This window comes from Mugil cephalus, chromosome 19 (genome assembly GCF_022458985.1).
Source record: "Mugil cephalus isolate CIBA_MC_2020 chromosome 19, CIBA_Mcephalus_1.1, whole genome shotgun sequence".
NCBI lineage: Eukaryota > Metazoa > Chordata > Actinopteri > Mugiliformes > Mugilidae > Mugil > Mugil cephalus.
This window is the reverse complement of record NC_061788.1, coordinates 6,660,234-6,682,980: the sequence shown is the minus strand read 5'-3', so window position 1 is coordinate 6,682,980 and position 22,747 is coordinate 6,660,234. Positions and strand designations below refer to the sequence as shown.

Below are 22,747 nucleotides of genomic sequence, written 5' to 3'. Positions count from 1 at the left end.
TCCTCATCCTTTCTTCTTGGTCCTGCACCATTTAAATATCTACATCTCCCATCTATCCACAAAATAATCGCTGAAGTAGATCTTTTCTTAACGCAGTTTTCAGGTGTATTACAACCATAATCGCCATTATCTTCACAAACGATACATATCAAGATGAGCCGGTGATGCTCTCAAACACTCACAGTTTGACGCGGCGCTAAAGCTAAAAGTGAAAATAAAAAGATGAAGAAAACAAAGACGAAGGGGGAGGAAGATGGAGGGGAGGAGAGAAGATGGAGGTGGAAAAAAACAAAGAAAGGAAAAAAAAAAATCGAGGGATATTTATACTCTCTACTCCATCAAGAGCTCGTTACGCATAATGCAGTAAAATCCAGAAAGCCTATTGGATTCCCAATAAATAAAAGAAGAAGGATAACACAAGCTATAAAATCTAATCAGGTACTACAAGTGTGGAAAACAGGAGAAGCGGCTGAAAACACAGCCCAGAGGAAACTTCGCAGGCAGCAGCATTGCTTAACTTAAATAAATGGTCTGTATTGAGAGTTTATTGGAAAATATAGCCAATCAGTCAACTAATAATAAGTTTACATGAAGGAAACTATATATTTGGGAGTTATGCTACAAGTCCGTGCACAGTAAAGTGCAATGAAAGACGCTTGTATCGGTGTATGATAAACTGAATATGTGGACAAACGATACAAAAATGGATTCGGTGGATGACTGTGTCTAAATGCTGGAGAAAATAATAACCCTTATCAGCCTAATTAGTGCATCGTGGGGGCACGACGAGCCTTCTGAATGTGATAGCATCCAAGGGGCACTGGAGCTGAATTTTGCAAATTAAGCACCGAGAGAGACACGGAGGATCTCTGGGATTTCATTGTGTAAATATTTTCCCTTTCGTGGTTATGGGGATGTCAGACATCTGGCTTACAGCAGGCGGCTGCACCCGTCCTCCTGAAAAAAGTCTGCAGACGTCTCAACGCGAGGAGCCAGCGACGGTGGAATTAGGTATTCCTGGATATGTGAAATGGATTTTTTTCATTTATTTATTTATTTTTTTACTAATATGCAAGTCGGTACCACTTAACAAGAAACAGCATTTACATAAAACTAATTTGCAAAATAAATCACGCTAATGTTTTCTACTAACTCAATAAGGAAATGTGTATTACTGTATTTGGTCATAAAAACGTCAACATTATTTATCTGTTTTCTACCCAAATATCCAATCCTACAGAACAATAGACACAATTATATAATTATAGTTGTATTCTTATCTTTAATAGTATTATTATTTTTATGTTCAGACATTCACAGTGTTACCTCTGAGAAAAGATTGTGCTTTGAGTTGATACAGGAAAAGTTCCAACTTTTTTTTTTTTAACATTTACCTGATAACTTAATCTCTTCCTACCCTTAAGCTAAAGTTGTTTTGATGCTTAAAACAAAATACTGTTGGGAGACAGGGCGTAAAAACCCTGGAGACCTTGTGCTTTGTAAGCCCACTATCCACCCCAACCACCTCCCAGTTAAAAGTAGCAAGTCATTCACTCAACAAAGTGTTGATTCCAGGCATGTGTGGTATTTATTTGCTCATATCTTCGTAGTGTCCCAATATTTCAGAGACGAATCTGGGGACAATATTCCTCCTGCTTTCACTGAATCCTGCCGGACGCAGATGTACACCGATCGGCCATAACATTAAAACCACTGACAGGAGAAGTGGGATGCAGCCTGACACAGACACAGAACAGTCTAGGAACGACTCAAATAAACATGAAGAACAGCACAAGGTGTTGACCTGGCCTCCAAATTCACTAGATCCCAAACTGATCAAGTATCCGTGGGCCCCTCCACTTAACCCACTGGCCCCCCACATCAACAACATTTTGTTGACAGGCGCCACAGGACAGACCATGTCCATTCTCTGATGAGTTACAGTAGGTTTTAGCACAAGGAGGACCTATAATATAAGGAAAGGGGTCATAATGTTTTGCCTGATCAATGTACACAGTTTCTCATTGAACTGAATGAGAGGGCGAGTCCAAACTTTACCCCCACGTCGGTTTGCTGAGCAGGGATAATGTGCAGGTGGAGGTGGAAGACCAGCAGCTGAGTAAAATAATTAAGCCAATAAATTACATCCGTAGTTGGAAGTCATCCCAAGCAAAAGATGGACGTCAAATGCGGAAAGATTTTCATAATTCATGACCGAGGTATATTTAATTGATTAGCTAGGAGACCTACAGACGAGAAATGACCAACCAAGAATTTATTTTCTACTAACAAATAACTCTCTCACTGGCTAAGTTCCCTGTCGTTAACCAGTCCTCCATCACTCTCAGACACCGTCTGGTGCCTGTTGAACCTGTAGAAACTGACCTCTGGTGGCACATGCTGTGCACCTACACCTAAACAGAAACTTTCCCTACCAGTTTGTCAATATTTTAGACGGTATTAAATATCATACCATCTAAATGTGGAAACATTGTTGATTCTGAACACCATCCAGCTAGCAATTAAGCTCGTCTCTACAATGCAACTGGGGAAGCCATATAATGGAGACAGTTGGCTTTTTGGGGGGAATTTGCAAATCTGAATAAGAGCATGGTGAATTAGTTTTTCTGGTAGAAAAAAAAGGGAAATGAGGGGCATGAAATCTCCTTATAGAGTGAAATAAGTGTCTTAATTCAGGTGAAAAGAGGTTTGTAGCTCTCTGTTAGCCGTGTGAATAATCCTGTCGACTTTTAGTTGTGTAGAGGGGCAGCGGCTTTAAAGTCTTGGCATCACTAGAAGAGGGGGGATCAATTCTCTGGAGTTAAAAGTGCAGCAGCACTCTGCTGTCTATGCAAAGACAGTGACGATGCACGATCCTCTTGACCTTCACACTTCCTGTTGTGTTGTTTGGCAAGTTTACTTTTAAGCTCTCTGTCACTTTGTGCCTTGGCAGGGCACCGCTCGTTTAGACACACACCAGATCTTTTTTTGGAACAATAGGAAGGTTTCTGTTGTTCAGTTTTTTAGATACTGAAGGAATAGGTTCATCTCTTTTGTATCAGTGCTTGTGCTGAAATAAAAGACGGCAATGACAGGGGCCACAAATCCACCGTATCATTAAATCAACTGTTCAAACTCAGTTATTTCAAAAAGAAAAAAAAAAAATTGCTGCAAGACATTTTGTTGTCTGGTGAATTGAGACTGAAATATATCCGTCTGTGCAAGTACGGAATGATCAAAATGATCAAAGCAGGCAGCTGTTCCGGGACATGTTCATTGGGTATCAATTACTCCGTAGTAATTTGATATACTGCAGTTTTTAGGAATATGCATCATCCTGACAATTAATATTGTCTATTGTTGCTATAATTAGAGCTCAACCCTCGACTGATTTCTTGCTGCTCTGTCCTCGTCTCCCTTTTAGGAAAACCCATACTTGTGTAGTGACGAGTGCGATGCCTCCAACCCAGACCTGGCCCACCCACCTCAGCTGATGCAGGACCGCGAACGCAACGGCCTAATCACCTACTGGCAGACAGTCACCTGGAGACGCCATCCAGAGCCCCTTCTGGCCAACATCAGTTTGTCCTGGAACAAGAGTCTGGAGCTCACAGACGACATCCAGATCACCTTCGAATATGGCCGCCCCACCGTCATGGTACTAGACAAGTCCATGGACAACGGGCGCTCCTGGCAGCCCTACCAGTTCTACGCCGACGACTGCCTGGACGCCTTCAACATGCAGCCCAAGCGGGTGAACGACCTGTCGCCCGCCAACATCACCAGGGTCATCTGCACCGAGCAATACTCGCGCTGGGTCGGCTCCAAAAACGACAAGAATGTGAAGTTCGAGGTGCGGGAGCGCTTCGCCGTGTTCGCCGGACCCCGGCTACAGAACATGGACGGCCTGTACACCCGCATGGAAAGTATGAAGGGACTGAGGGACTTCTTCACCTTCACCAACCTTAGATTGAGGCTGCTCAGGCCAGCCCTCGGAGGCACGTACGTCCAGAGGGACAACCTACTCAAGTACTTCTATGCCATCTCAAACATCGATGTACCTGCCAGGTGAGAGTCACTCCCGTACTTCACTAGGGGCGTACGTTTTGGGAAACAGTCGCATGCAGGAGTCAATTTTACATTTGTAAAATTGACTGGTAGTAGCAAAGCAAAAATTTGTGCTGTACTCTGACAAGACGAAATTAACTAATTTATAAATGAAGCAAACATTACTCTTAAAATTCCATGTATAAATAGTGGACATTTTTTTATATATTTTATTCGTGTAGCTTAAAGGATTTCTCTTCTGGGGAAATACAAGAAAATATATACGGCAAGAGTGGATCATTTCAAAATAAAATTCAAAAATACTAAAAAAAAAAAAAAGAATAAATAATGTGCAAAGGATACAGTAAAAGATAAGTTAAAATGAACATGTCATGTGTTGCAGTTTAGTTCAACTTTCCCTTTACACATTTTACCAACCAACAGATCTTTGATACTATCCATAAAAATACACGATAGAATCTAATTCACTAAGAGGTTAATGAGCAAATGATATTCATTTATGGAGGAAAGATTTGACTAATAACTACTGTATTAAATATGATGCAAATGGCAAATCCACTGGATTATTTATCCAGAGAACAGCACGCATTCTGTTGAACCGTCTCTGGCGTTACAGAGTAATATTTCTCTTCGCATTCAGCATCCTGCAAGAGTGCATTAATTAGATAAAAATGGATGTAACATACCGACTTTGAATGTGGCCATTTTAAGCGGAGACACCAACGGTCAATGCCAACTATAGACGAGAAAGTACAAATTTTGTGCCACAAGTGCTCGTGTTTATTCATGTTTTTTTGCAAACAAATAAGTGCGCAAAACGTATCTGGCGTTCTTGCACGCTGGGAATATAACACTGAAACTGCGCATTATATTTTGTGCATGTCCTTCGATATTATTTTTCCTCTTTTGCTTCACTCAGACACGACAGATCCACTTTGAATGTGGTCATTTTAACCGGAGACACCGGTGGTCAATGCCGACTACAGAAAGTGCTCATTTTATGCTAACAAGTGCTACATGTATTGATACATAGTTTTTTGCAAACAAATAATTGTAATGTGTTTCTGTGCAATGAATCCAATTAGAAACCCGAACGCCGAACTGCATGTCCTATTTTGTGCATGTCCTTCAATGTTATTTTTTCATAAGTTCACTCAGACATGACGGATAAGGAAAAGCGGCCGCAGCTCTGACATTCGTACGCATACTTTCACGTAAAGCCGCTGTGATCCGGTGGGTTTTTAAAATGACCCCCCGCCCACACTTCCTTCTCTCTCTGCATGAATCCCGGACTGCCTGTCGCCGGCCTGTGAGGACAATGATTAATGGCAGAAACACAAGGCCTCGGTGGTCTAACGTAAACCACCGCGCGCATCCTGCCAGGGGAGCCGGGAACCCTTACATGGCAACTTTGTGACAGTGAACGATGCCCGAGCCGTCACGCACCTGCTTAGCATCAACGAGCCATCTTTCCTACCTTTCAGAATTATTATTCCAATCAATACGGCCGGCTGACATTTGAATGGTATTTAACATCCTTGTTGGGATGGCACAGAAAAGGGAGAGGGGAAGGAGGCGTGAATTTATGTGTGCGTGCGCGTGTGAGAAAGAGAAGGAGGAAGGGAGTGGGGGGGAAAGTGAAAACGAACGGCGGTTTGAGCGGGGCGTTGACCGATGTGGGCGTCTGCGTGCGCATGTGGAGTCAAGGTATGGGGGGGGATGTTTGATGAAGTCCTGAGTGGATGCTGACACAGCACACACACTCACACAAACAGCCCTCTGGCAGTGTGGAAAGGGCCTGCAGGTATTGATCACAGCCACTTTTCAGGCTCAGCACAGAATCAGAGAGAGGCAGCGATCAGCCCAATACCCTGGGGGCGAAGCAGTCCATCACCGCGCCGAGGCCCCCACCCACCGAACCCAGAGGATTTAATAATCGGCCATTGTTGCTCTGAAATATTCTCGCCCGTTTCTTAATTTAGCTGTCGGCAAGTACGCGATATCTGAGCGTTTCTTAAAATCCCCGCTGTGCCACACTTTGCTGGCGGCGGTGTTTTGCTTCCGAGGCTCCGTCGCCACCGCGACAAATTTCTGTGCTCACCCAGAGAGAGCTCGGGCTGGTGGCAGCGGGTGATAGTGTCAGTATGTGTTGGATCTGGTAACAGAGGACCCAAATTTAGCTCCGTGGAGATGACTGAGGCCAGTCCGTCTTCCGCCCCCCGGCCACCCACACCTCCCGTAACATAATCACTAATCAATAAGTTATTCTGAGCAGCCAGGAGGAGTATTAGGTGATAGTGATGGGGGGTCCTCAACAGTACAGTACAATCAAGAGTGTCTGATGCTTACGGCTGGGAAATTGATTTTGGGGAGCGAGCCGATTAGTCAATGTTCCCCGGACAAAAGGCTAAGCTATTTCATCTCATCTCATCTGGCCTTAGTAACATATTGGGATTTCCAATGCTTAAAATTTGAATAATGAATATTCCACTCCGCTGGTGCTCCGGCGGGGACAGCTCACTGAAATGGGTTTTATATGATCAAGACTGAGCAGCAGTGTACCGCAGGTCACCACAGTAATGAGATACGCTGGTGTTATCGATGGAGAGAGGGTTGTAGTCACTTCCTGACCGTATTGTATATCCCCGAGCCTCTAGCTGCGGCTCTCTGACTGAGCCCAGTCAAAAGTAATTATTATTAGTTAACCGTTCTTAATTACCTGAACTGAGCCCGGACAGGGACGGGAAAAAACAAGCTCTTCTCTCATCAACCAGCGTAGGACGCGTCTCTTTTATCTGACGCTGCATTGTCAGAGCGACCGAGGCTCTAAAAAGCTGGCGCAGGTATGCGGGAAGTCAGGTACTCAGGGCTAAATAGTGCTGCTTTATCAATAAACACGTAACCCGATAGGACATTAAGTGCAAACGCTGGCAAGCTGGCTTTGATGGGAGGAAGGCTGTAAATTTAGATTTGTGGACGCGATGAAAACACTCCGGCAAACTGGATCCCGAGCGCGACGTGAGAGGGCGACAGAGGCGGAGCGAGTATTTTTTGTGAAGAGAGCGGAGAAGGTCAAACAACAGGCAAAGTCGAATTAAACACAGTCAATAGAGCAGTATTGTGTAATTCGGCGTCGCGCACTTTGCGTCGCAAAGTTCTCACAAGGTCAGACGTAATGAGCTGAAGAACCTGCTACGATATAAACCCTAAGCCAAGGTGTTCAGGAGGTTTAAAAGCCCTGGGCTCCGCGTTCATTTTTACAGGCTGTATTCGGCGCTTAGATGCGGCCATTTCCATATCTCTGACAGGCCATGTGAAAGTCATCTCAGACCTTCAAAGATAGAGCAGCAAAAGCCTCAGCTCTATCATCATTTACATCAGTGAAATCCTATTCACCGGGAAGCTTCACTCGTAAGCGGTGCTCTCAAATTCTCCCTCGTTCATTGGACCTCCATCTCTCCATCTCCCCGTCCCTTCTGTCCCATCCGTCAGCCGCCCTGCCGGACGGCGGCGTGGCCCGTAGAAGGCCACCCTCAAGTAGCCATTATGGATTAGACGTGGGGTCATGGATTGGATCTTTTTAATGAAATAAGCAGCAGGTCGTACGCCGGTTCTTTATAATGGAATAACGGAAAGGCTCTAAGCTCAGGAAGAGCTAACTAAGTGGATTAGGACCAAGACGGAGGGAAGGAGATGGAGCATGGAGGAGGAGGAGCAGGAGGAGGAGGAGGAGGAGGAGATGGGAGTCTGCATCGTTTCTTTCTCCTTACTCATAATCGCTGCAGCATCAGGTTCTCTTCTGGGCGACTCTTCAATTTGATTTGATTGGCTGATGGGGAGGAGATGACATTTAAGAGAAGCCGAGCAGTCTGAGTGTTTCTTACTGCTCCATGTCAGTCAGCTGAGTAAGGGCTACAGAAAAAAAAGTTGAGCCCGTATATAATATTACATTATTGATAATCTTTCCATCGTGGAGGATAGGGTAACCGTCCGAGCAGATAATGAAACAAAAGTCACGTGTTGATTCTTTTTTGTAGCGTCTTAAATATTATTACAATGAGTAGAATGTATTTGATCCAGTCAGTGTTGCTTTTTTTAAAAATATAATTCTTCTACAAGTCAAAAGCCGAAAGGCCTTCACACACACTTTCACACGCAGCCTTTAGGCCGGCACCAGTAACACACGAAGTATTTAAATAGAAATGAACCAAATACACTTTGAAAGCAATCTTTAAATAAACGCTGACATGACCGCTGGTTATTCCATCATGTGATATATATAATTCATTCATGTTTAACAGGTTTAAGTGGGCCTTTCGTCCCCGGGGGTTAGAGCAAGGAGGCCACAGCACGTAGCATTAACACGTCGCCACCGGTCATTAAATTCATCACGTGGAAAACGTAGAATAGAATAAAATATTTCAGCATTAACAGCAGCTAGCCTAGCTTAAAGTCCAGAAGGAACAATATCAACATCAACATTATCACTACTACTACTACTATTACACTGCTACATCCAGTATAAAACAATGTAGTGGTTTAGTTCTCTGGGATTTAACTTGTAATTACATGGTATACGCCCAGTCTTGTCTGAAAGCCCCGTCTCCTACTAACAAGTAATTACTTTCCAGTAGTGAAAATTAGTTAAGGGCTGACCTGGCAGGAAGTAAGCCATATGAATGCTAATGATATTCAGAGTGTGTTTAACGTGATCATGTTGTTTCATGCCTGCTTGACTCATCCATCCATCGCGTGCCTGTGTTTCTCCCCGTGCCATCCCGGCCGCCCCGCTGGCGGAGCTAATGTGCCGAGAGGCTCCAGCTCTCCGTCTCCCCGCAGCCTCCAGCAGACTGGCACGCGAAACTTTTCCCGGTGTTCGTTAACGCGTTGCAGAGAGCAGAGATGGTGGAAGTTTTTTTTTATGTTTTTTTATTTTATTTTATTTTTTTTTTTTACTTCTTTCATGTCGCTCCGTTTCGTCTTTGTTTGTGCTTCCGTCCAGGCAGCTGGCGCAGGCAGAAGGCCTTTGTAATTTTTCAATCAAATGACGATATTTCTGCTTCATGAAATGCAACTGTAGTCCTGAATATTATCTAAAAACGTGGTTCTGCATTAAAACTAAATCCTTTAAAAGATACATTTGAGAGATTTTTCAAAAGACCAAAAGGAAATTGAACAATTTAACGTCCGAAATTTAAACGAGAGATTATCTGGATTACGACATCTGATTTAAGGGGCCTTGGCATTAACACCTGGTGTCATCTCAGATCTACCTGGATTGGGATAAAATGTCAGTGTAATTCATTCGGTGTGAATGAAAGCAGTGAATGGACGAGTTCATTCTTAAAACACTTCAGGTTTTGCCGCTGAAGCTTATAGCTTCACTGGCGAGCTTCAAATCGCTGGAGGAGACTCAACAGAATGGCCGCTGCTGGATGGTTACATGAGCTTTGCTTTATGTGATTAAATTACATAAAGCACTCGAGGTCCACATGTTCAATATGTATGAATCGGGAGATTATGGGAATATAAAAAGACTTAGGTCAGATCAGATCAAGATATATATCTCAAAATCTAGTGCAGTCTGAATCACACTCCAATCACAACGCAGTCTCTCCGCATTTCCACATTGCACTGACGTGTGTTTGCTGTAGCAGTGCGCTAAGAGAACATCCACACAGCAGCTATGCAATTTGCCAGTAAAACGGTAACTTTCTCTTGGAGGGAGCCCTCGGATAATTGCATTGCAAACTTATTCAAAGAAACCAATTTTGGTGTTGCCAGACACAATTCATATCAGAATAAGACTCGGGCAGCACATCATTTGAATTTCATTATGGGGTGTGTCTCAACTGACGCAGAGAAAACAAAAAAACACACACACGACCAATTAGATTCATCGTGTTGTGAACGAATTCAGCTCCACCGCGCTGAGATGACGTGTGTGACTATGAAAAAACCCGGTCAAACGATTTAATTGGCCCAGTCAATCTTTACCGGAGCATAATCAGTCCCCAATGGCGTGACTTCAAATCGTTTTTTTTTGCAGCAGAAATTTTATGAGTGATTGTGCAGTGTTGTCGCCTGTGGTGCCCGTTCACTGGTTCTTACATATGAACAGTTTTAACCTCAACTCGACACCATTAATGCCGTTATCTAAGGTTAACTGAAAAGGTTTGGAGACACAAATATTTGTATGACTCATCTCTGGTGAAATCCTGGTGAAAGTTTCAGTCGCAGTTGTTGAAATTCACTTTCAGCAGGAAGTAGAAACAAAAATGAACCCGACTGGCAAAAAAAACAGTGCCGACTAGTGTTCGGGGGTTTTTTTTTTTTACAGAGGAGCCAGACTGATGAGCGCATTAGTATAAGTGACCACCGCTGGCATAGCCTACATGCGTAGGTTACGTCCCGCAGCACTTTAGAAAAGCAGAAGGTATTCCTATTGTTTTTGAAAGTGAATATGCCGATAATATCACTATTTACATGCAGAGGAAGTTTTTTGGGGTTTAAAATTGTTTGACCAGGTGAGCACAGCCTCCATCTTTAATTTCTTTGATATCCTCCAAAAATCTGATGTCTTTCCAAAATGCATATTTCAAATTAAGCTCCTGAAATCCATATTAGCATATCAAAAAGTGGTATATACCAGAACGCAATTAGAACAATAGTGGAATATTAGTGCTCATGCAAATGCACCAACCTCCTCACTGACTGGTGGAATAAAACCCTCCCACCAATGCAGAACCTCATTGCTGTTCTAACATAGAGAGAGTTAAGTTATGAGTTAGAGAAATGCATGATTGCTACATCTTCTTTTAGTTTTCACAACCGTTTCTAAACTGTATTTATGACAAAGCTCGCATGTACTCATTTGAACTTTCAAACTTTAACTAACATTCATCTGCACTTTCGCAGACACACTACATCCCGGGGGAAGGACTAATTAGAGCCTGATGAGCTCTCGGTGGTTAATCTGACTCTTACAAAGGTTTACTGGTGTAGTGAGAGCATGAATGAGGACGGCAGGGCAGATAGTGAAGAATCTCTACGGCCTCGGGGCTTGTCCATCTTCTCCACCGGACTACAAAGTACAGGCGCTTCCCCTCCGGCCCTTTTGTGTCTTGATTATCTGTGTAGGGCGAGTTTGACTTTGGAGACTGTCACACTATGTTTGAATTATACCAAAGTTTTCCCTCCGTGCCCTTTGCAGAGTGAAGGTGAGGGGATGGGAGGCATAAGCCTGGATCAGTGGGGAGAGCGAGAGAGACGGGAAAAAAAGGGAGGCAGATGATGGATTAACTTCTAGTTTCATGGGACTAGCTGGGGTGTGTGATGTTGTGATGAATGATGTAAGGAGTGATGTTCTGTAAATATTATTCGGCCATCGCAGACCAGAGTATCAGCGTCTCCCAACATATTGTGCATATTTTTTTTTTTTTGTTCGATGGGTAAAACTGCTCCGACGCAGCCATGTTTTCCCTCATGAATGAAGTTTACCGTCTACTCCTGATGTGCGGTGAGGAGAACGTGGAGGTTGAAGGCCGGGGGAAACTTCACGCGTGCCCCCCCCCCCTCCCACCTCGTTCAGACCCTTCTGAGTTATCTCCCGCCGAGGCAGCCGAGGCTCGGAAACGGATCACTTTTTAAATCATTCATGAGCCCTCCCCAGAAAAGAAAGGCATGCAGAAAGCTGAGGGACCGCAATGAGGGATGTGTCATTGTCCCTCTCATATGCGAAGATTTATGACACAATGGTTGTAACTGATTTGATAATCACAGTTTATTTCCCCTCAGAAGGGAAGAAAGTCGTAGTCAGCGGTTTCGCCTGTTTCCCTTTCATTCCTCGTCTTTTGTTTCACAGATGAACATTTTTTTTCGCCCGTCCCCGCCCTCTTCAATACATTTCGCTTTTCTTCTTCCACCTTCCCACCCCGCCCTCTCACTCAACCCATAAATATGCTTTTAAATTCACAAATACAATAAAGAATTCACCCCACAAGCGCCAGGCGCCGCGTCTTTACCCAGAATCTGGCGAGAGGGGGAATCTCTTGATACCGCAAGCGTGCTTTAAAGCGCAAAGGCATGCTGGGAATTGTAAGTGGGAGAACGTGAGGTAGAGGGAGGGTGTCCTTGGAAAGATGGTTTTGTTCTCAGTCAGCCACATTAATTAGCATAGCATTATTACAGGCATGGCGCGTTCAAAAGCACGCCGGCGTCTTCACCACGCCACCGTCTCCGTCGTTATGTAGATGGGTACGGATAAACAACCCGTCAGCTGGAGTCTGGATGTCAGAAGCAGGAAAGATGCCCACGTGCTCGTCAATGTGCATACACTGTGATCAGTCGGCGTTTGATGTTAGAGAATTACCCTTTTCCTACCGCAGTGATGTCCCGTCACGGGCTGTGGAGAGTTTACGAGCTAAAAGAAAACTCGAATTATCATGTGAACACTGTTGAAGACTGCGACAAAGACAGGTAGACAAACCTGTGTTCGAACTGCAAATCAGAAATGGCTAATTAAGGATCAATTAAGAAAGCTCCACAAAACTAGCAGCATTCATTCATTCATTCTCTGTATTTGCTTGTGTTCTTGGGAGTCGCAAGGCGGCTGGAGCTTATCCAGTGATGATGATTATATGTCATCACAGACCAGAGAGAACCCGCGCAGACACACGGAGAACATGCAAACTCCCATTTGAACCCAGAACCTTCTTGCTGGGAGGCATCAGTGCTAACCACCGCACCACTGAACTAGCAGCATTACAGCTGATCATTTAAAGTGATTTGAGAACATATGTTAAGGGGAAATCAACTGAGAATAATCTACCATCAATTTACAGCCTTAAACTCTGTCCCCAAGAAGATTCAACCCCATACACACCTTGGGACTGGAGCCTCTGACTGGTAATGGGCTGTTAGTAGCGTGAGTACCATTCATTAGGGGATAAACAGTCCCCCCTTAACGACAGGTTAAATATCTAGCTGTTAACTGACACTAGTTGTGCCAGTATCTGGGCATCAACAGAAACAAGGAAGTTTCTGATGGACGAGACCATAGACTATAAATATGGACAGCATGTCGCCACTTCCTTGCATTGGCCAAGCAGATGCTGTTTTCCCGACATACGGGCAGCGACATCTTGCGACTTCGGAGCCCGAGTCTGTGCAGTACTGTCCGAGACTGGAGCCACATATTACACTCTGCTCCACCTCCGCCCGTTACAAAGAAATGTTGGATTATCTCATCTCATCATCTACTACCGCTTATCCTCTCTGGGGTCGTGGGGCTTGCTGGAGCCTATCCCAGCTGTCAGCAGGGCACACCCTGGACAGGTCGCCAGTGTGTCGCAGGGCCTGTCTGACACAGAGACAAACAAACATTCTCACTCACACTCACACCTAGGGTCAATTTAGAATCACCAATTAACCTAACGAGCATGTCTTTGTAGGTGGGAGGAAACCGAACCCTTGAACATACATGAATATTTCTATTAACTCCCTAAAATGACAGAAATCAAGCTTGAAAATAAATATTTGATGTGTATTGTAGTGTTTTATTTTGGTCCAAGTCCCATCCACTAACATGGAGGAGGTGGAGCTTCTGACCTATACTGCAGCCAGACACCAGGGGGAGCTGTACTTGCTGTAGCCTCACGATTGAGGAGTAGTTCTGCCATCCATCTTTATACAGTCTATGCACCAAAGCCACAAATGTTCCTATTTATACCTCAAAGTCTCCCCAAGTCCAATTGCCCTTCTTTAATGTTTCTGGATAAGTACAAATCAAGTTTCAAGTTACCCCAACCATCCCTAGCCCCATTATTTACATTTCATCTATGTGGCCTTAAAAGTTGCACTTCATCTGCTGAAGAGTCAACTTGATCTGCTGATGTAGACCAGTCCAGTGGAAAACTCTGTAACAAGATACTGTCTTGACGACGGCCGTTCAAGGTGAAGGTCGAGAGCGATTTGCAAGCTCGTACTATGATAATGAATCGGACCAATAAGAAGCCTCTGCGCCGTCTCTGCGCTTGCTGACCATGTCTCCAATTATTCATTACCATTACCTAATCAGCTGCTTAATTGCACATGAACAGAAAGTAATCACCACTGTGTGTTTTAACCGTCGCGTTAAAACACAGAAATTCACATAATGACACAAACAAATCGAAGCGGCGGTGCACCAGCAACTCCCATGTCCTGCGAGATAAAATTACAGTTCTTGTCAATGGAGTCTGGTTGCTTTGAAGAGAGAAAAATGACGGCTTAAGTTCCCCCCTCGGTAAAAGGCTCTCAGGCAGAAAGATAAAGCAATGAAAATTATCTAAATATAGCGTACACTTGAACTGAAATTGATTTTCCAGGTGGCTAAAATACATTGTGTGGCTGACCCCGTGCCGAACTATCCCTTTAAGCTTCAGGATTATTAACAAGGCGACATTTGATTTATTAGATGAATAGATAACGACGATCATCATCATTAGTTTCAGCCGCAGCTGCGTTTTCAAGCACGCGCTGCATCTCTGTTCATTTCTCATGTATAAGCCATAGGTTGTTGGTACAGTTTTCCCACCGTCCCCGACTGAAATGAATGGATTGTGCAGCTTAACTGATGAGCGAGTTCACCGGCTGCGGTTTTCAGATGATCTCTGCTTTTGGCACTAAACGGCACATTTGAAAGCTTTACTTTCCCTATTAACAGAATTTATTGAATCCTTCAGTAGCTACTGCTTCAAATGAAATCAGCATAAAACCTTAGAGGTCATTTCATTAAATGCAAAATTAAGCGGTGCATTAGCTTCAGAGGAGTACTTGTATTATGTGTTTAGTTCAGATATGAATCTCATTCCTAAGCCATTTCACCACAAGTAATTCATTTCGAAAGATTATTCAACAATTATGGTATTTTTCTTTATAAATGGTTGCAGCCACAGCTCAGAGCTGTTGAACACTTCCTGAAGTCGTTCCAGTTTTTTTTTTGCTGTCGTTGTTGTTGTTGTTGTTGCCCCCAAAGTTTAAGACCTTGCAGTAATTGTTAACTGCGCCGGTGAGTTCTGAAGATCTCCTTCCCCCTTACTCACTCCTCGCCTCCACGCCTCTCCTCTCCTGGCCCGCGGCTCGGTAACTCTCCTCTCGCTATGACTAATGATGTTCTTTCAGTCTCAAGGTTTTAGCAGGATAATTATATTAACCCTTGTCCTCTAGATGATCCCAGCACAGCTCCTCTTCCCCAGGCATCCTCCCCTCCGTGGTCTCACCGGAATTAGACTTTAATGCGCACACATAGGTATGCGAGAACGCACATTTTCGACTGCAGGCTGGTGTAAGTTTTGGTGACTTTTAGGAGACTTGTTTATATATTAGGGGACATGCAGATACGGGAAGTGTGTAAAGTACTGTGAAGTGTTTGCATGACGCATGGCTGAACATGGGTGAAGGCCTCCGGGTGTGTCTGCATGAAGCTAATTCATAAAAATGCGGCTTCAGACATTAGAGTGTGTCTCTAAAGTTCAAATTGTGGACAAACGGCCTAGACTCTGATATCCTGAGTGTATTCGAACACAGCAACAGACGTAAAAGACCCCACAAACATCCTCATCGCCCTTGGGGGTTTGAGGACTCTGTTGGGGATCGCACAACAGGAAGAACCTCCCACCAAACCCCCAACGCCGTCTCAGAGTTTCTGTCGCTTCATCACTTTTTCATCTCTCCCACTGCCTCCCCTCTCCCATTATTTCCTCCTCCTCGTTCATACCTTAAAATAAGACGAGGATGTGTAATAACCCCCGCCCCTCCAGCTCACACCCAATTTCCTCTCTCCCCAGGTGTTACTCTTTGCTGTAGTGTTCATTAAAATACATTAAGGAGCTTTAAGGACTCTGCAGGGAGGTTACACTAATATCCAGCACAGTTACACAGTGATCTCAGGACAACCAGAGCTGGACGGAGCAGGGCCGGACTCTCTCTTTAGTGGGAGAAGCAGTGACAGGTGACGCTTCACTAAAACGACGTCAGCTCTTCTGGACCGTTCGTGCCGCGCGGATATTACGACGCCGGCGTCCGCGGTCTTAAACAACCGCGACCCGAGTGGCGAACGCCAGTGAAATACGTCTCGTGCGGGCGAATTAATAAGGGTCGCCCAACACAGTGGTCAGTGACTTTCTTTTCAAGGTGCATCTATTTGTGGGTGATAAAATTCAGCATATGTTATTCGAAGTGCAAAAAAAAAAAAAAACAACTTTTCATTAGCATCATGTAGAGCCGAGCAGCGGAAACGAGGCGAAACTGCTGACGTGGGACTCTCACACAGCATCTAATTTTCGTCTGTATATGAAACACACACACGGTTTCTGGAGCTTTAGATGAAATGCGAGCGTGACTAAAGTACGTCCGAGAAACAACAACAGTTAACAGATGTTGATTCTGACAGAATCAACTGTGTAGAGAGAACACAATCCACGGTGTTTAACTATGTCGCACCTTTGAACTGTATCTCTGATTATGTGAAGAGATGTGTAAATTGAGTTCTGATTTGCATAAAGCGTGCCGAATGCACTGCAATTCAGTTTTATTCATATGGCATCAATAACAACGCGACTTGTCCCGTTTAACAGTTAGAAACCTCAGCTCATATGGAGGGAACCATGTGCCAAACATAACGAGACAAACATACGGTACATCTGTCATAGATACATATATCTGTGACAGATGTATGACACATAACTGCAAATGTATTCGTTTGCAGTTTTAAAATTCCAAACATCGGCTTTAAAAAAGTAAGGGAGGGAGGGAGCGTGTTCCTGACGACGTGATAAAAAGCCGTCCACAAAGTGTAGTTTAAGTAACAGATGCATTATCAGGATTATCAGATTCCAAAACCATCCACCGCGGTTTATACTACTGCAACATGAGACAAGCTGGAGATGAAAGATGCACCATGTTCATCTTTTTGCTGAACAGCTGTCCATTTGTCTATTTTTTTTTTTTTCCTGCCACTGATGTAAGCTGGGATAGAGCAGGCTACGCTCTGCATTCAGTGCTAAAACTGGTTTACACCAGCGCCTGTATGCAGGTGGTTTTTGAAGCTCAGTGTGGCGTCTCTGGCTGCCACCATCTTGGCAGTGCCTTGTGCGCGGCTAATTCACAAAAGACGGGCAAAAGTCGACGAAGGTTTGAAGAGCTCATGAGGGCGGGTACGATCTAGACAGACAGCTAGTGATCTGTGAGGGGATCCACATGTCACTCAAACCAGCCATGCCATAAATTATGCATAAGCCTTATAATAATTTAAACATGCTAAAGGGTGGTTATGATAGGAAGAAATTATGTATTGGGACCGGAAACATGTTCGTATCAGGCTGTAAACATGTTTACTTCTGCTTCCATATATGGGCATCGACACTCTTTTGAGGCTACGCTCAAGTGGCCATTCAAGGAACTGCAGCTTGTGGTGCACTGGGTTCACCTGGTTGAACACAGTTTGACTTTTTAATTTTGCAACAGCAACATAAAAGAAGAGACAATTACAAGTACTGTACCTTGCAGCCAAGTTGATTTACTTATTCCGCATCAGTGAAGTGACCCCAAATCTTAAAGAGCAAGATGATCTCTCCAAATAAAACTGGAAATGATTGTTGTTCCTTAAAACGAGGCTGACATGCACATTTTAAGTGAGCTACCCTAAGTTATTTACGAAGCGCGCCCTATCCTCATACACATTAACCTCCTGAGACCTGAGCTGTAGTTTGGTGTGCATTTTTAATTTTTCCAAAGTATTTGGGATCAGTAGGACCTGAAAAGCATAAAAAATAACAGGAAGTAGTTTTTGGTAAAAAATACGTCCTCATATGTGGACATGGGGATTATTTCACTGTATAATATTTAAATAAAGTCACCAATATGTAACAAAATATAAAACTGAACATGGCCCTGCAAATAATGAATTCCCAGTGTCCTCAATCTGATGCGGTTTTTCACATTTTTGTCACTTTTGTCACTTGATCGGCTAAAGAATGAATTCGCTGAAACGCTGCCTATCATGTTTTCACACCAACTAATATATAGTTATGAGGTCAGGTCAGGTTTGAATAAAGCTGCCACAAACCTAAACCTAAATGTCACCACATGAGGATGTGTGCTCTCAGTATCGCAGGAAACAGCCAGGGCGACAACTTCCTATATAAGCTTCATATTAATTACCTGCGCAGTTTGAAAAGCCAGCAAAAACTGTTCATTTTACACAGCTGGCATGTTAGCCACACCTGGACTGTTCCAATATTTAGCTCTCTCACTCTCTCGGCGGTCTCGGCTGCACCGTGAGAACAGTCCTACGAGGTCTGGACCAGAGAACGGGATGTGCCCAGGTTCCATTATTTAGCCATTTGGTCCTTTGCATAGAGAATATACTTTAGAGAGCAGGTACCTCAAAGTGGGACTGTGTTCGCCCGCTGCTCTTTACATGACTCGACCCGACCAATCAGAAGGCGTCTCTCAGCTCCGGGGGTCAGCTTGGAGCGCACGCAATGGCCATTTACTGTATCCTGTGTAAATAATTTACTCGCGAGTCCCACACAATCTCTCTCTGTCCCTGTCTTCGTCCAGATCCCAAACTAAAAGACACATTAAATGTGAGCGAACTGTGCCGGAGTAAGGAATTGTCTCACAAACACACCAGAGAGGTCACACATCTCTGTACACACTCCGCGGTGCGCACACACAAACACACGAAACAAATGCACACAAGGTTTGGATTGCAAAGACATTCAGGGTCATTCCTCTGCTTTGAATAATTTAGGATGCCCTAAACGTCTGCTGGACGTTTTTAATCCACTTTATTTTTCCCAGGGTCAGAAACATCCAGCGGCCCCCGGAAAAAAAAAATGAACATATTTAGCGAGCGGACATACCGCGAGTGTGTTTGTGTTGTGTTAAAAAGAATCGAAGACCCCAAACACACATTTCCCATCCCTTGTTCCCTTAGATGATCCGGCACAAAGTGTTTTCTCCTTTAAATGGATTTTGGGACATGTCCAAAAAAAAAAAAAAAAAAAAAAGGGCTGAAAACTGAGAAACTACAAAGAGACGGAGAGGAAAGACAGGAAAGGAGGATTGATTTAGGAAATGTATCTAAAGCATTTGTGGTTTTTTTGCTGCCTGCGTTAGATAATGACGGATAATGAGCTCGGGAGGAAGGATTTTTTCTCAAAAAAAAAAAAAAAAAAAAGTCACTCTGCTTAAGAGCGTGAAAGGACTATTGTGGGTATGAAAAGAGGGGCCCCGCAATTCGCACTTAGCACACGATCGCAGGGGAGGTGAGTTATAGATTACCTGTTCAGCCCGGAGAGAGCAGGAGCACACATGAGAGAGGATGGATGGTGGACTGGAAAAGGCAGGTGAGGTGCGGCGGAGGGAGGGGAGGGGATGTTTGAAGAGGCTCACGCTGCTACGGAAGGCTGCACTCGAGGAAAATCGATCCTCTCCCTTCAGAGAAAGAAATTTATGAAGCTGGAACATAAACGCAGTCATGTCCAATTAGCTGCCCTGAATTTACGAGGCGAGGCGGAGGAGGAAGTGGGTGGGGACGCGGTGATAAAGACTTCAGCCGAAGCCAATAAGGCGTGCTGCTGATCAATGATCTCGGGCTCCCGCGCAACTCCCCCACTCCGCGCTCCGTCGCTTCCCCGCCGCGTCCTGGATGCGCTGCGTCGGAGGCCTCGGCTCGTCTGCAGGCTGTCCTCCTCCAACGAGATTTTAATTTATGGACATACTTAAATATCTCCTCCAGACATGTTTTAGGGAATAAAAAGGGATGAATCTGCTGCTCTGAATAATAATTTGGGTCTAATATCATCCCAGTTAAAAGTAAATAAATAATAAGGGGTTTCAAAAAAACTGTCAAATTGCATCTAGACATAGCGGAAAGTTCCAGGATCTGGGGATTTGGAAATATTTTTCACTTTGAAACTTTAACTGGACTGAAGAGGTCCCCTCAAAGTGAAGACTTTTAAGACGATTATGGGATATTGTGAGACGAGACTTTACCAGAGTTGCAGCTCATTCACACAACAACTTTCAACGGAAACACATACAAGAGCAATTGTACTTAAGAAAAATTTCAGAAATATCACTTTTATTTCGCTAAAAACTGTAATGGAAACGCAGTTATAGACAGCTTCCACATCATTCCTGCTTGAACTTAAATGTCGGAAAACACATTCTTTAATGGAGGAGGAGCTTTGCTGTAGGTGAACTGTAGGTTCATACACACAATAAATTAAGCACTAACAACGGATGTATGAGAGGACAATGAGTTTGCAGGGAGGTGTAAAGGTGCCTTTTCCGAATAGTCAAGATTTTGCAATCAGTCCTGCCAGAGGATGCCTGGCTAGGGTTTGGTAAATCTGAGACGTAAGCGGGAGCCAGACCAATGCAAGGCTTCAAAAACAAGCAGTAAAAATGGAAAATCAATTGTAAGGGCCTGTACAGACCTGGCATTAAGATCCCACGTGGGCAATGGAAACGCATTTGGAGACGCATGTCAATGCAAGGCACTAAAATTCTGGTTGCTTCACAAAATCTACAATCCACCTCCATAAAAGAGATTTCACTTGAAAAATTTGTTTTTTTTTCTGTAAACACGATCAAGGCAATGATTAAGCTGCTCAATACAAACCAATTTTACTAAGCAATTAGCTAAATGTATTACCAGCTGAAAGTAGTTGCTATTAGACTGACGAAAGCCCTGACACTTGTTCCCCTTATTACTCTTTTTGTGATGAAGTTCACAAAAAGCACGACCAGGTACACAGATGCAGAGTTGCCGTTGAATTGTTGCTCAGATGCCCGCTGCCTTCGTCAGCTTAAAAAATGAACTGGTTAAACTAACGCATGTGAATAGGTGGTGAATCACCGTGTCGTCGGAGCGCCGCAGAAACTGGAGGACAGCTTAGCAGCGCAACCACGCAGCGACAAGGGGTCGCCCGTCTATTTGTTGATTCACGCCGCTGGCTCTGACTGAGAACGACTCGGAGCCGGTTGCTTTTTCAGCGGCAGCCTGAACACACCATTAGGTTCTAACTCTGCTGTTACCACAGCGGGGTGTGAGCTGCTTGCGAGTGGCGTGCGGGTCTTCTCAGTGATGGTTGATCGAACACGGAATAGAATAGGAGGGGAACCTCCTGCTGGGCCAGAGCCACATCAGCGCGGTCTGTCATAACAGGTTAGAGCACGTCAACTCAGGCCCTCCTCCTGCTCCTCCTGCTCCTCCTGCTCCTCCTGCTCCTCCTCCTCCGAGCCTCACCACTGTAGTCAGAGAGGCAGGCAGGCTGTCAGGGCTTTGACACAACAACCCTGCTGCACTGACTGCTCAGATCCCCCACATCGCCTACATCCCTTCTATTTTCTCCTCTACCCGCTCCTCTCAAAACACACGTCCGCAACCCAATTTGCCCCGACGCATTCCTCGGCGAACGCCGGCGCGCGACGGTCAGCGGCAAAAGGAGCCAAATAAAAAGGCTGCGCAGACTGACAGAGGGGGAAATAAAGAAAGAGACGAAGGATTAAAACCAGACAGGGAGAGCAAAAGGTTGGAGGACGGCTAAAGTAGATGGAGCTCGGGAACAACAACAACAACAGACAGTGGGAGGAGAGCGCAAAAAGAGAGAGGGAGTGATAGCCGTGTCCTCGGAGAGGAATAAAGGAATGCGCGTCAACTACAGTAAAGAGACAGATAAAGCCCCATTAACTGCCGCTTCCAGCTGCTTTCTCAAGCTCTGCCACCACATGGCTCCCCCTTGATGTTTGTTTATCTTTCTTCTTATTTATTCCCCCTAATTGCTGCGTCTCTGCCGTCTAAAACGGGTAGCCCCCGAATCATTAAACACAAACATGACTCCAGCGAGACGGGCTGTGAGGTGAATGGACAGGGAAACACACAGAGAGACCAGACTAGACTCAGATTCAGACAAAAAATACTGTAAAAAGCATAATATTAGCATATAACAGATGTAACAGATATGCAGATAGCCTTTTATTCATACAAGTTTAGAAATTATATCATGTAGGCCAGTGTTTACTAGTTGTCTCAGAGTATACATGCGCTTTATCGCCACCTGTAGGCCGGTCTAAAATTAGTGCCTCAACCATATGTACCACAAACGTGCACGCAAGGCAGCCCAACAAAAACCCTGCTGCGTAATGCTACTAGCATCACACGAACCGAAGCCGCCTTTCAGGCAACACAGCCAACAGACCTACGAGCACAAACACTGACCTATAATTATGCCACCTAATTAAAACACCACCTTGTGTGTGGTTTCTAATGTAGCCTGGAATGCATTTGCATCCCCTTATTCCCTCCTGTTCCTCGACGCACTCTTGCCTCGCTTCCTCTTGCCCTTCTCTGTCTTCTCCTCCGCTCACCTTCTCTCATTTCATCTCCCCCCCCCTCTCCCGCTCGGTAAAACAGACAGGGCTGTGATGGATCCAGCTGTCCCGTCTTAACTTCCTTCAGCTCAGAGCTGCTACTCCCACTTTGATGACTTTGCAGCGCAGGCAGACATCTTGCACATTAACATATGATTGTGCCCCATGTATTATTTGTGCGTGGTGGGACCGAGGAGAGGGATCGGAAAGAATCCCGGTGCAAGCTGTCATCCGAGAGGGAGCGAGCGGCAGA

General features: G+C 44.6%; 1 protein-coding gene across 3 annotated transcripts in view; it reads left to right on the top strand.

Annotated features, from left to right (window-relative positions):
* The window catches only part of ntng2b (netrin g2b), a 63,532-nt gene that overhangs the window by 11,762 nt on the left and 29,023 nt on the right, over nucleotides 1-22,747 (top strand). For all 3 annotated transcript variants that reach the window (XM_047569824.1, XM_047569825.1, XM_047569826.1), the window contains exon 3: nucleotides 3,425-4,068. In XM_047569824.1, coding sequence (XP_047425780.1) covers nucleotides 3,425-4,068 — 644 coding nt within the window. The remainder of the gene's footprint in view (nucleotides 1-3,424; nucleotides 4,069-22,747) is intronic.